The following is a 14,303-nucleotide window of genomic DNA, read 5'->3' on the forward strand; positions in this document are numbered from 1 at the left end:
TTTAATTTATAATTTGTCACTTTATTCAGTATATTGTAGTGCATCACAGTATTGCAATTAAATTGCTGTTGAAACTGTGACAAAAACAAGACCATTTAGAGCTCATTTAGTGTACTTGCCCTTTTAATTAGACTTATTTAAATTAAATAATTTTGCAAGTCTCTTTTGCCTCAAGGCTGCTTTTATTTGATCAATATTGTGAAATGTTTTAATATTTAAAATAACTTTTCTATATTGTAATATAGAAATATGTAATATATATTTTTATGTAATAGCTATATATTTTTAATATATTTAAAATGGTAATTTATTTGTGTGATGCAAATGATTGTAGAAAGGATGAATAGAAAGTTCAAAAGAACATCATTTTATAAAAATATAAATCTTTTGGAAAATTATAAATGTCTTAACTGTCACTTATGATCAATTTAATGCATCCTTATTGGATTAAAAGTATCCATTTTATTTAAAAAAAAAAAAAAACTGTAACTTTTGAATGGTAGTGTCTGTTTTCCTTTGGTTTTGGATTTACGATGACAATAAAAGATGCATTTGGCTTCTTGGCTGAACTTCTGATGATAAATTATTCAAGTTGTTTTGAAGATGCATGACAGTCACTGATGTTTTTGCCACCGTTTCTATTTTTCCTAAAATATCAAATTCACTCATGTCACTTGCACCAGCCAGTGTTGAGTGTCATTTGCACGTTATGGTTTGACCATGCATTGTTACAGGTCATAAAACAATGTTACCAGCCAACTCAGTGTTATCTAATATTGTTTTTTTTTTTTTTTGGCTCTGTTCCCATCCTTTTTGTCCCAAGTAAGCTTAATGGGCACATTCCTATCCATCAATACCTTTTTTCAAGTCCCTAAAATGCAGATTTAGGTGCAAGTTTTGATTGTTACCTGATAGTCTTTCTAATATTGTTCTTCTGGAGGCATTCATGTGCACCTTTAGCACATTTATGAGGGTAAACAACATATATAATGACAAGAATGAAAGGCTGTGAAGGGTAGAGGTACCTTAGTAGCCCATTCAATGGGATTCATAGCTTTAATTCAGTTCTAATACTTACATGCTTTCTTTCCAGTGGAACGATGTACATAACAGTAAATCTGATTCACAACATTCATCCCTCACAACCTTGTCATTCAAGTCAAATTAAATATGGCATAGACTCTAACTAAGGTCCATGTTTCCCTGTTCTAATCAGCGTGTGATGTAGTTTGGTTAATTAAGGAAAGATGGCGAGCGATTATTGAGAGCGATCTGGTTTGATCCAGTTACACAGAAAACATTAGATACACACACACACACGCTTACTTTCTCACCCCCCCTCTCCCTTGGCATCGTTACTCTTTCCTGTCTCTAAGTGACTGTGGAGTCGCCATGGAAACATTGTGCCGAGTACCTCCAGAGCATGTGGCTGTGGCATGTCTGAAGTCGCAGAAAGATTGTCTTTCTCTCTCACACCCACACTTCACACCATATGCTGATATCATACCAGCACAAAAGACGTAGATGGAATATAATGTGGATAATGCGAGGTGGATCAGTGAGAAGTGAATTAAGGGTGTTTTATACAGGAAGCACTCAGATGCATTAATAAGCCCAGTGTCTATGTGTTTCTCTCGCCCCGCAGTGACGCCTCTTACCCATATGATCCTGTCCCCTGGCAGCAAGGCCCCAATCAGCCTGCCGGCTCCCTCTCTGTGGTAACCACAGTGTGGGGGGTAACCAATCCTTCACACAGCCAGGTAAGAAGGGCCATCCGCCGCGATGATGTCACCAGCTTGTTTACCTCAAAGAAAGCACTGCATGTTCCAGGGATGTCCTGCTCATGTCTGGTTTCTAACCAAAACATTCTTGTTGTCAGTGAATCAGCAGATCCAGTTAACAGATCATTTAGAATCATTCAGAGCAGTTCTTCTTTAACTGAGAAATACTTTATATAGTAATTAATAAATATCAATTACTTAAAAAATATAAACTTAATTGTAAAAATGTCTTATCAGTACATTAATTATTTATTGATTATAATTAAATTAAATCATTTTTTTATTAATCAAAACATTGTTTCTTTTGGTCACATCTGACTCAAAACTGATACTAGTGAAATTTCTTAATTTCCAAACTCCAGCAATAACTAGTATGCTAGTGTATTGAACACACTGGCTTTATTTCAAATGTTTATGTATTAATATTAATATTAATTGTTATTTTTTTTATTAATAAGTAATTTTTGACAAATTAGTACAACTAATAAATAACCAGTATTAGGGGTGGGATGGTTTGCGGAAAAAAATCGAGCCGTTAGGTTCTCCACACACGGTTCGGCATGCGCTAGGACCGCGGTTTAACTTAAATCTGACAACGCATCTGTAATATGATTTCTTATTAATAACACGTAAAAAAACAGGGTTTGGCTAATGTATGTTTCTGTTGATGGATGCGCATTCTGGCCTCCCACTACATTACAACAACTAAACTCATGCCAGTTTAAACTTTACCAGTTTGCCAGAGGTGAGAAGATTTGTGCATGCGCTCATCCGAAGCACACAAACCCGCGTCTCGGAACGTGCAAATATTAAGCTCTCTCTGAAGTATTGCCCGCGTCTCAGAACACAAGCAAATATTAAGCTCTCGCTGAAGTATTGTGTTTGAATGGACAACAATTATGTCAAAATGTCCGTCTTGGTAAGTATCCTATAGCAGACATAGCCGGCTGAACGTACTGTATCAGTGCACTGTATCAGTGCATTCTCTTAAAGTGACAGTCTTAATATTATTCGAACAGCAACAAAGAAATCACTCACTGCTCTTGATTGGATAGCTTTTGTGACTTGGATAAAGATTAATCTTTAATTTATACAGTCAAATATGCAATGGTGTATTACATTTGATTACTTTATTCAATTTCTGTACCTAAAAACTAATGCTAGACCTACCAAAAAATAAAACTGAAAATCACTGTTTATTTTATTTGTATCTTTACGCTTTTGTATTTATTTGTGCTGTTGCTTGTAGTTAGATAGAATATTCTTATTTTCTTATTTGAAAGTATAGTTTTTCCATAAACACAGCATATACCGAACCATACAGAAAACCATGACTCTAAAACTGTGATACAAACCGAACCGAAATATATATATATATATATTACATTTATTTGTAAATTATATTTTTTCATTACTATATTTATGTAATTAATTATTTCGCAAATATATATGTATAATATATGTGTGTGTGTATGTGTATTTATGTATGTTTGTATTAGTGCTGTCAAATGATTAATTGCACCCAAAATAAGTTATTGTTTACATAATACTGTATATGTATGTGTGCTGAGTATATTTATTATGTATATAAATACACACACATGCATGTATATTTCAGAAAAATAGGTTATGTTTGTATATTAAATTTATTTGTAATAAAAATTATATGAATGTAAATATAGACATGTAAAGATTTTAAAAATATATACTGTATGTGTGTGTATTTATGTGTACATAATAAATATACACAGAACACATATTATGCAAACAAAAATCGCATCCATTTATTATGGATGCGATTAAATCGTTTGACAGCACTAGTATGTATGTGTTTATATATGTAGTTATGTTACACAAATATATATATATATATATATATATATATTTGTGAATATGTATATGTATACATTTGTGAATACCTGTATTTGTAAACATTTGTGAATATGTATATGTAAAAAAATCCGATCCTGTCCCATGTCAGCAAATAATTGCTAACAAAACTGTTTAGTTACATTCATGACTAATCAAAAAACTCTTTGGCAGGTTTTTGGTGCTCCCATGGGTCCAGGCGGAAACTCAGCTGGTGGTCACATGATGCCTGGCAACAGCCCGGGCATGAACTCCCCTCAGTTCATGAGCCAGCAGGGCTACCCCGAGCCCAACAAGGGCTACATGCAGCAGGGCATGTACGGGCGGCCCAGCGGGGGATACCCGGCTGGGCCTGGATATGGGGGCAGGTGAGGAAAGCAGAAATTGTCCAGTGTCCGTGTGGCTGTATTCTCCTCGTGGGAGTTGTGTGACGTCAGGCAGCAGGTAGTGGGGGATGTGTGCGCTGTAACGTCCCACCCCTGCGCTGACTCACAGAAACACACACGCATGCTGGTGTCCCTTAAGATCAATTTGCATCTCAATAAATCTTGTGAATCACTGACTCGGAGCAGTCAGCGTCTCCCTTGGCTCGCCAGACCAACACCTTGCTGCCACGACAACGTGAATAATCAGCTCCACTTATGCCATGTTCTACTAATATGCCGGGTCACATTATTCAGTAGCATTGTTACATTTATTTTATGACACGAATGCAATGCAGTTCATAACCTTCCGTCATAATCTTCTGTCTGTCCTCTTTAGTTACCCAAATAATGGAGGGGGTTCCCTTGGGATGCCGCCCCATGGAGTCCGTCCGCCCACCGACTTCACCCAAGCGGCTGCCGCAGCTGCCGTGGCCGCAGCCGCTGCCACCGCCACAGCCACCGCCACAGCAACTGTCGCTGCGATACAGGAGAAGCAAAACCAGGAGCTGAACTACGGGCCTGTAAGGGACTTGACTTGTTTGTGTTCACTATAAGTGCAGCTGACCTTTGTTGCAGTGAACGCCACTGAAGGGAAGGTCACAGGAATAGATCTTGCCATGCTTAAATGGTTTAGTGATGAATCGTGTCTCCTTATTTAATATTTATATGTAATATTTAATATCTATGTTTTTCCAGGCCGTTAATCTGATTGGCGCAAACTCTGCGTCAAAAATTTTTTGGTTATATTTTTTTTGTTTGTAGAAAATGCCTTGCACTTCAAGCAATTACTATCTTGTGTGACACACAGTAACCTCTGGTTTCATTGTGCTCAATTCGCCCCCTGCTGGGCGAATACATATGAACAAGCTTTGATTCCAAAAACATGGTTTTAATTATTGAAAAAAAAAAAAGTATTTTTCCAGCAGATTTCACATGCCGCCTGTCTGCCTGGGTTTAGACGGCAGACATCACGGCCACACAGGACTTTGATTGTTTACTGTGGTGACCTAGTTGCCGTTTCCGTTTTATGCCCAGGGCCTGACGGCCATAAGTCATGGCGGCAGGCACGTCTCCAGCCATTGTTAACAAGCACTGGTTCTGATGGGTGTGGATCTGTGTTGTTTTGCTCTGCAGATGGGTGGTGCTTCCTCTTACAACACCCAGTTCCTGTCGCACTCCGGACCCCGGGGCCCACCCGGCATGGCCCCCTCTGGAATGGTCGGCTCCAGACCTCCTTCCATGGGACCCATGTACCCACAGCAGGGCCAGAGGTTGCAGCAGCATCCCGTCTACCCTGGAGGCCAGCAGGGTCCTCCGCGCCACCAGCAGGGCCTGAAACGCCCCTACAACTCTGATGTGAGTGGAGACTCATGTTCACCGACTTGATCTGTCACAGTAGCTCTGTTCCAAAACCTACTGAGTTTTATATGACATCAGACTTGTTCCTGACACGAAAGCTATGAGATTCTAAGATGCGCATGTATCCTTTACAAATAATGTCATAATGCATTATGAGCTCCGGGAAAGTCATCCAAGATGTTGTTTATAATTTATTCCATAATATAAAGTTTTGGTTAATATATACCTCATAACTTTTATCGTATAATGTACTATTATAAAATAAACTGTGCTCATGAAGAAAATAACATCACAGGAACCGGAACACAGATGTTTGTAACTAATTGGATCATAACTGAAGCTGTATTCTACCAAAACTAATTGTGTGTCAGGACTTTCAAGGGTTTTGGCAAGGGTTTGTGAGTTACTTCATTTGTAGTTTGTTCTAAATCAGTTACTTATGACGTTTTAGGACTTCTTTCAGTTAGGATGCTGCCTGTGTAGGCTGTAGATCACATAGTAGCTCTCTAGATTTTGGAATAAAATACTGTTATAGTATTTATTAGTATTTTGGATTGACTCTTATTTTTATATTTTTGGTTAGCATTTAATTTTAGTTTAGATTTCAGTAAATTTGTTATGTGCTTTGTCAGTTTTTTTTATTACTATTATTATTATTTTCAGTTTTAGTACTGAAACACATTTTATTTCAGTTAGTTGCCAAAGCATTTAAAAATTTTGAGGGTGTTTAATTTTTTTATGTTTTACATCTTGTATCTTAATTTTATTTAACAAAAATTACTTCTAATAGTTCTTGTTTTGGTTAAGAATAACACTGCGTTAGTGTAGTTCCTCATTATGGTGGATGACATGTTGAGATCACATAACTAGTTCAGTACAGTAAGATAATGGAACAAAGCTAAAAAAAAAATTCAATGGATTTTTGTTATGATTAGAAACTAGGTAATGACTCCTCAAAACAACTGTCTTTAATGTATATCTAATTTAGACCCAAAAAATTAGAATAGTACTGACAATTTGGTTCTGTTCTGGAATGACTGCTCTTATTTATTTTTTTGCAGGGATTTCCAGGTCAGCAGTATGGCCCCGGGATGGGAGGTGGGGGCCCGTACCCAGGCCAGCCCATGCAGTACCATGGCCCTGGACCACAGCGGTCCGCTCCTTCCCCATCTTACCCAACCCACCGAATGCCCCTCCAGCAACCCAATATGGGCCAGTATCCTGCAGGACCAGGAAACCCCAACCAGTACTACAAGGTACAAAGATCATCGCTATTATTGCTCATACTTACAGTTAGGATTTGGAAAACCCTGAGTATTAAACTTAGGCATGCTACGGACGTGTGACACCTCAAATCAAGCTGCTTGTTAAGACTCGAGCCACCCTAGTAACCAAATTTAGGTACTTTCTAAAACTTATCATATTTTATTTATAGCCATATTTTTCAGTTTGAAAATTATATGAAAGCTTTCACTTGCAAAATGCAACACTGCAAGCGGTATCATTTTTCCCAAAGAACAGGTTCCTTATGTGTCCGTATTAGTGATAAACACACCGGCATTTGATGCTAACAAATACGGCATTGAACTTTAAAGAGGCAACTAGCCATTAAAAGATTTTTTGGAAGTACCAGTGAAAGGCACACCAACCTGGGTGGCTTAAGGTCCATGCCAGGTTTGGAATTACAGTGTTAGATTATCACTTTTGTCATATCACTGTAGTGGGCACTTAACAAGTGCATGTTTAAGCTCCATTCCAAAACCTAGTGAGCTGCCTATATAGTGTAAATGTAAGATGTGATATACCTTCTTTCGGCAAAGTTCTAAACCATGTATTTCTGTGGAGGAAGCAATCCCAGAATGCACTGCATCAAGCTCCCTGTAATTATGCTTAACCAGGGTTGACTTGCTCTGTTTTAAGACTGATGTTGAAAGCTTTGTGTTTGTTTAGCAGGCGGACCAGTTTAACGGACAGGGCAACAGCCACGGCACTCTGTCCTCAGGAGTTTCGGGAGGCGGGTACAACACCTACAGCCAAGCCGCCGTCAACGGGGTTGGTGTTCTCTCTCGCATGCATGTGTGTTTGGTGAAACGTGAGTCAGTAGGAGCTGCCTGTTAATATTTCACCATTTCGTGTGAGTGCCTCGATCGGACTTTGGCAGCTGGGGTCCAAACTCCACTCAGCTGAATGTGTTTTTGCATAGTATCAGTTATGAAAATCTGACTGTAAAGATAATCTGGCTGCAGATTGTAATCCCTGCGCACACGTCTCGTCTTTCACAGCCCGGACGTGCGATGCCAGGATACCCCAGCTCTCCTCTCCCAGGAAACCCCACTCCTCCCATGACCCCCGGCAGTTCGATGACCCCGTATTTGTCCCCAGGCCAAGACGTCAAGTCGCCCTTCCTCCATGACGTCAAGCCCAACATTAACTCTTTGCAGCCCCCTACAGGTAACACTCAGAACTGCAGCCAAACCCCCCCCACCCCCCATCTCTGGAATGTTTATAATTCTCTGTGATGAAAATGGAAATAAAAATATTTTGCTGTCACATGAAATGCTTATCACATGAAAAACATAAGTTTTTTTTCCCCCTCTTCAACACCTGAAAAAATTAACAACTTCCAGTAGATATTTTAAGTTGGCATGAAATCAGAATGAACCATTTTTACTGGCTTTATTGTGAACGGTTTATGTGCATATGTTGTTCCAGAGAAAGTAACTGAACACATTAGTCTTCAGAATATTTTATCAAAATATAGTAATTTGCTTAACGATTTTAATCAAGTAGATTCATGAAGGATTCAAAGTTGCGTGTCTTTTATTTTTTTCTTTGTTTTACTCAAATTGTCACAATACCATAATTGTTTAAAAAAAAAAAGATAATGCTCAATCATATAAAATGAAAACTTCATATAAAGCTGTTTTATTCCACATAAAGCTAGTGTTACATTATTTTAGTTGTAGTCTTGATAAGTACTTTTGTCATTTTATTAGTTATTTTTCTATTTAGCTTTAATTTCTTTTTATTTCAGTTTTATTTTTAGTCATTTTAGTACTTCAACTTAAAAAATTAGAAATGTTAACTTGGTGTCAAACTGTTTTTCATCTAATATTTATATTTTATTATATTTCAGCTTTCAGTTCGATTTGATTAGTTTTAGTTCTAGATAATAGCAAGACTGCATCGGGTAAAGGGCATGATAGTTTGTTTAACATTGTTTGCTTTAAAACAAGCTAAACTGAAACACACAGATAAGTGTCAACAAAAAGTCCAGTATGCCAGTTGGAAAAAAAAACTTGATGCGTCTTCGATATTTATAATATGCCTTTGTTTCTTGCCATGTGAGATATGAATGAAAGCCATGTGGCACCTCAGTGGCTGAAACTCTTCTATCTGTAGGAAACCCCAGTGATGACCTGCGCCTGACCTTCCCTGTACGGGACGGGGTGGTGTTGGAGCCCTTTAGATTGGAGCACAACCTGGCTGTCAGCAACCACGTCTTCCAGCTGCGAGACTCCGTGTATAAGACCCTTATGTTGAGGTCAGACCATTTCATACCTTGTAGCGTCTCAAGGAGTCTTTGTGTTTGTGAATGTGATTGTTGTCATATTTAACATTTAATCTGATCTATCATGTGTTAAACAGGCCTGACCTGGAGCTGCAGTTTAAGTGCTATCACCATGAAGACCGGCAGATGAACACTAACTGGCCGGCATCGGTGCAGGTGAGCGTCAACGCCACGCCTCTCACCATCGAGCGCGGGGACAACAAGACCTCCCACAAACCCCTTTACCTGAAGCAAGTGTGCCAGCCGGGACGCAACACCATCCAGATAACTGTCACGGCCTGCTGCTGTGTAAGTACAGAGACTCGCATCGCACATTTCCTTCAGAAAATGGCTGCTTAATTACAAACAGCCTGACTAATAAGAGTTTTATGTGGGTCAGAATTCATTTCCTGTTTCTTTTTTCTCGCAGTCTCATCTGTTCGTGCTGCAGCTGGTTCACAGGCCGTCTGTGCGCTCCGTGCTTCAGGGTCTGATGAAGAAGAGGCTCCTGCCAGCGGAGCATTGTGTAACTAAGAGTAAGTCAACACTTTTATACACACTTTTTTTTTTAAAGAAGTTAATACTTTTATTTACCAAGGATGCATTAAATTGATCGAAAGTGACAGTAAAGATATTTATAATGTTGCAAAAGATTTCTATTTCTAAAAAAAAATGCTGTCCTTTTGGACTTTGTGATCATCAAAGAATCTTGGGGGAAAAAATATGCAGTTTCTGCAAAAATATTAAGCAGCACAACTTTTTCAACATTGATAATAATGAGAAATGCTTCTTGAGCAGCAAACCAGCATATTAGAATGATTTGTGAAGGATCATGCCACACTGAAGACTGGACTAATGATTCTGAAAATTCAGCTTTGCATCACAGAAATTGCATTTTTTAATATATTCAAATAGATAGCAGTTATTTTAACTTGTAATAATACTTCTCAATATTACTGTAGTTTTTATCAAATAAAAGCAGAAAAATGTCAACTCATCCGTCTCTATTCTCCCGTAGTTAAGAGGAACTTCAGTAGCGGTACCATCCCAGGAACTCCTGGCCTTAACGGCGAGGATGGTGTGGAACAGACGGCCATCAAGGTGTCACTCAAGTGTCCGATCACCTTCCGACGCATCCAGCTTCCTGCCAGGGGCCACGACTGCAGACACATACAGGTGAGGAGGCCCGCTAGCTTACGTTTGAATCACATGACTTTGTAAAGTAAATTTCTGTGGTAAAAACATCTTTGTTGGTGCACAGTGCTTCGACCTGGAATCATACCTGCAGCTCAACTGTGAGAGAGGAACTTGGCGTTGTCCTGTGTGCAAGTAAGAACCTTTCTCATTTTGCCATTCATCTCCATGGCATTTTTGTTGTTTTAAAACTAAGACAATGATTAGGAATACACAATATATCCATATTGTAGTAGTAATCTGCCAATATTATTTAGGCAAAATTCTCTTAAACTTACTAAAAACGCTAATACTTTAATAACAGTGCTAAATGTAGTCAAATCTAACAAATCTCCGAATGAATATGCATTTCTTGTACTATATATTAAAATGTTATGATGCCTAAATTCACTTTTAAAAATTCTAATATGTGATTTTAGTTTTTAATGTTTTATTTGTAATTTATATAGGCAAAATAGTATATCATTTAACATTTATTATTATTGTTAACAATAATATAATATTTTAATATATAATTTTTATTTATAAGATAAAATATTAATATTAATAGTTAAAATATTATTGCTTGTTTTAACATTAGTAAAAAAATAAGGAATTAGTATTAATATTAATGTTAAAATAATACATATTTACTTTTATAAGATTTGTTTTGTTTAATGTCATTTGGCCAAAAAAAATTAGATTATTGACTTATCTTATTTGCCTAAATAATATCATATTGTGAATTGTGCATCAAGTGCATTTCTGAAAATGTGTATTGTATGGTATATATATGACATATTTGTACAGTTTTTCAAACTTATCTGTTCTTTGCAGTAAAACAGCCCTTCTGGAGGGGCTAGAAGTGGACCAGTACATGTTGGGCATTCTGATCTACATCCAGAAGTAAGCTTTTATATAACCTCTGCAGCATCTAAACTCTGATTGCAGAGTTAATGCAGAGATCCTAAATTATACTATTTTAGCTGTAAACTGCATGTCCATGGTCTGTTCCCTGATTGTGTGACGCATATCGCACACAAAAATGGCAAGTGCTGAGTGAAATAGACATATTCAGTATGACTGGCTGGCATCTACCCAATTTCCCAGAGTCAGAGTGCATAAATTGTTGTTTATAAGTTCCCATGCTGTTTTTATAAGCATTTCCAAGACAGAACCGATTGCCAGATTTACCAAATTTAGTTTGGGTTATGGCTACAGAATTGTCAGGTTTGGGTCCATAAAACGTGTTCAGTTTCTGTACGTAAGTTTTAAGGTTCTTGGCGACTATAAAGTGCAGCTAGTTCTTAAACTACTTTCTCTTTGTGTTTAGTTCGGACTATGAGGAGATCACCATTGATCCGGTGTGCAGCTGGAAGCCGGTCCCGGTGAAACCAGACCTGCATATTAAAGAGGACCCAGACGGCCCTGCCCTGAAACGCTGTCGCACCTTGAGCCCTAGTCATATGATCTTGCCCAGCGTCATGGAGATGATTGCAGCTTTAGGCCCAGCCTCCTCACCCTACCAGTCTATGCCACAAGGTGGCAGCAGCAGCACGCCTGATTATCCCAGCCATGGTAGATGTCATATCCAACTGTAAAGGGCCCTTAGTGACCACAAAAGCATTTATATGAACATAAAAATGTTTCAGTAAATGTTTTTTGACCTCCAGGTGATTTATTGATGCATGTATTTCAGGTGGCTCAGGATATTCCAACCAACCAGGCTTCTCAGATTTCCCCAATGCCCCAGGCACACCGACCCTGGGGGAGTTTGCATCTGGGCCGCCCCCTCTCTCCTACCAGTCTGACCTGCCGAGTGGCCTCCTTACCCCTGAAAAACCAGTGGGACACCCGATGTCGGGACAGGTTGGTTTTCCTAATCTTACAATTTCACCAAAATTGATTATCTATCTATCTATCTATCTATCTATCTATCTATCCATCTATCTATCTATCTATCTATCTATCTATCTATCTATCTATCTATCTATCTATCTATCTATCTATCTATCTGTCCATCTATCTATCTATCTATCTATCTATCTATCTATCCATCCATTCATCCATCATCCAGTTCATTCATCCATCATCTATGCATCTATTGCTCCATCTTTTTCCATCCATCCATCCATCCAGCTAGCTAGCAAAAAAAGCCGAATGAAATAATTGTCTAACTCCATATATGTATTTGACTATATGGCTTGAATTAATGCAGCTGGTTTGCTGCATGTATTGTACTAAAATGACCCTCACACTGGATACCCAAGTGTGTTTTACTGGCGCCTTGGTTTCTGTTGTCCCCGTATGTTGCAGCGTATAAGAGCTACTCTAATGTCTTAGTGTGCCACAGCACAGCGCAGTGTTCCTGTCTGTCACTCGCAGCTGCTGCTTCTCGCACCACATCTCACCCGCTCTAAAAGGAAGAACATGACGGGTTTGCACTTTAAATTACTGTGCAGTGTGTTCCAGCATCACTGACTTATCTTTTTCTCTCTACACCTGCCCTCCTTAATAAAGATGCCCCACACTAGTCGCATGGACCCTTCCCACAATCCCCTTCAACAGCAGCAGCAGCAACAGCAGCAGCATCAATCTCTCCATGGTAACTCCAACATGGTTGGCCCCGGTGGACCCATGCACTCCCGCAACTCCTCCCAGAATCCCCGGATGCACACAGACAGCTTTGGGCTGGGGGGCCCTGGGGGACCCGGTGACGTTTCAGAGCCGGCCCTTGATGTAAGTCAGAATCAATCATCTATTCCAGATCAAAGCAATGACTTTTGCCCATGGTGTCAACATTTTAAATTTAAGGTCTGCTTAGCACAACCACCCGTTCCTGCAGGATTTACTCTATGTACACCCACTACCAACTCATAATGATCTTCCTCCCACCCGTTCTTGCTTAATTTAGGTCCTATGCCTGCAGTTATGCATGTTTAAAGCAGTTTGTTCTCCTTCTCTGAAAGATCTGGCAAAACACTTTTGGGTAACGGCCAGCCCCACATCTGCTTTGGGACACATTTACACTTATACTATTTTGGAATATTGGTTACAGTGTTCTATTCTTAAAAGGCATAGTTCACCTCATAGTTCATATCTGTCCAAACCTGTATGACTTTGAAACAAGAATTAAGATATTTTTAATGAAACCTGACAGGTTTTTATCCCTCCATTGAAAGTCCAGATAACTAAAACTTAGAAGATCCAAAAGATGTCATAAAATTTTATTCATGTGATTCCAGATGTTTAATACTAGTCTTGTGAAGAGATACAATCGCTTTATGTGTTAAAAGTTTTCATTTAGGCTTTTTATCACGTATGAACACACATTCAGAGCGAATGAAATTTGATTTTGTTGAAGTTTGTGTTTGTGAATGTTGTGTGTTGAATGTTTTTTTTCTTAATTGATGGATGTTTGTTTTTGCTTCTTTATTTTATGTGTTTGGCTGTATGTACATGTCAGTCATTGCTTAGCTGTAAATAAAAGACTAAAGCCAGTCTGTTAATCATATGAAGTGATGAGATACCTTCACACGATTTGGTTTAAATGGCTCAAATCATATTGGATTATTTTTGTGATGCCTTTATGACCTTTTTGGGTATTCTGAGTTTTGGTTACCTGGAGAGACAGAAACATCTCAGATTTCATTAAAATTTCTAAATTTGTGATTAGAGGATTAACCAAAGTCCCATGGGTTGGGAACGACGTGAAGGTGAGTAAATGATAACAGCATTTTCATTTTGGGTGAACTAGTCCTTAAAGGGATACTCCACCCCAAAATGAAAATCACTTACCTTCATGTCATTCCAAACCCGTAAAACCTCAGTTCATCTTCGGAACACAATTTAAGATATTTTAGATGAAAACCAGGCGGCCTGTGACTGTCCCATAGACTGCCAAATAAATAACAGTGTCAAGGTCCATAAAAGGTAGGAAAGTCGTCGTCAGAATACTCCATCTGCCATCAGACGTGCAATCTGGGTTATATGAAGGGACAGGAACACTTTTTGTAAGTGAAGAAAACAAAAATAACGACTTTATTCAACAATTCCTTTGTCAACAGTCTCCTCTGTGTCTCTCCATTTCACCATATGCTGTGTATGCTCTTCTGTATCATCCGTGACACAAGGATGCGCTGTTTT

The 14,303-nt window shown here is 38.6% G+C and overlaps 1 protein-coding gene across 3 annotated transcripts in view; it reads left to right on the forward strand.

Moving 5' to 3' along the window:
• The window catches only part of LOC109058978 (zinc finger MIZ domain-containing protein 2-like), a 50,812-nt gene that overhangs the window by 33,682 nt on the left and 2,827 nt on the right, over nucleotides 1-14,303 (forward strand). For 2 of the 3 annotated variants that reach the window (XM_042733203.1, XM_042733204.1), the window contains exons 3-18: nucleotides 1,646-1,760; nucleotides 3,825-4,018; nucleotides 4,413-4,596; nucleotides 5,210-5,431; nucleotides 6,496-6,690; nucleotides 7,385-7,486; nucleotides 7,717-7,885; nucleotides 8,837-8,978; nucleotides 9,083-9,293; nucleotides 9,415-9,520; nucleotides 10,003-10,160; nucleotides 10,246-10,313; nucleotides 10,995-11,063; nucleotides 11,491-11,735; nucleotides 11,857-12,026; nucleotides 12,678-12,896. In XM_042733203.1, coding sequence (XP_042589137.1) covers nucleotides 1,646-1,760; nucleotides 3,825-4,018; nucleotides 4,413-4,596; nucleotides 5,210-5,431; nucleotides 6,496-6,690; nucleotides 7,385-7,486; nucleotides 7,717-7,885; nucleotides 8,837-8,978; nucleotides 9,083-9,293; nucleotides 9,415-9,520; nucleotides 10,003-10,160; nucleotides 10,246-10,313; nucleotides 10,995-11,063; nucleotides 11,491-11,735; nucleotides 11,857-12,026; nucleotides 12,678-12,896 — 2,569 coding nt within the window. The remainder of the gene's footprint in view (nucleotides 1-1,645; nucleotides 1,761-3,824; nucleotides 4,019-4,412; nucleotides 4,597-5,209; nucleotides 5,432-6,495; nucleotides 6,691-7,384; nucleotides 7,487-7,716; nucleotides 7,886-8,836; nucleotides 8,979-9,082; nucleotides 9,294-9,414; nucleotides 9,521-10,002; nucleotides 10,161-10,245; nucleotides 10,314-10,994; nucleotides 11,064-11,490; nucleotides 11,736-11,856; nucleotides 12,027-12,677; nucleotides 12,897-14,303) is intronic. The other variant, XM_042733205.1, reaches the window with a different exon arrangement.

Source organism: Cyprinus carpio, chromosome B10 (genome assembly GCF_018340385.1).
Source record: "Cyprinus carpio isolate SPL01 chromosome B10, ASM1834038v1, whole genome shotgun sequence".
NCBI classification, from domain to species: Eukaryota; Metazoa; Chordata; class Actinopteri; order Cypriniformes; family Cyprinidae; genus Cyprinus; species Cyprinus carpio.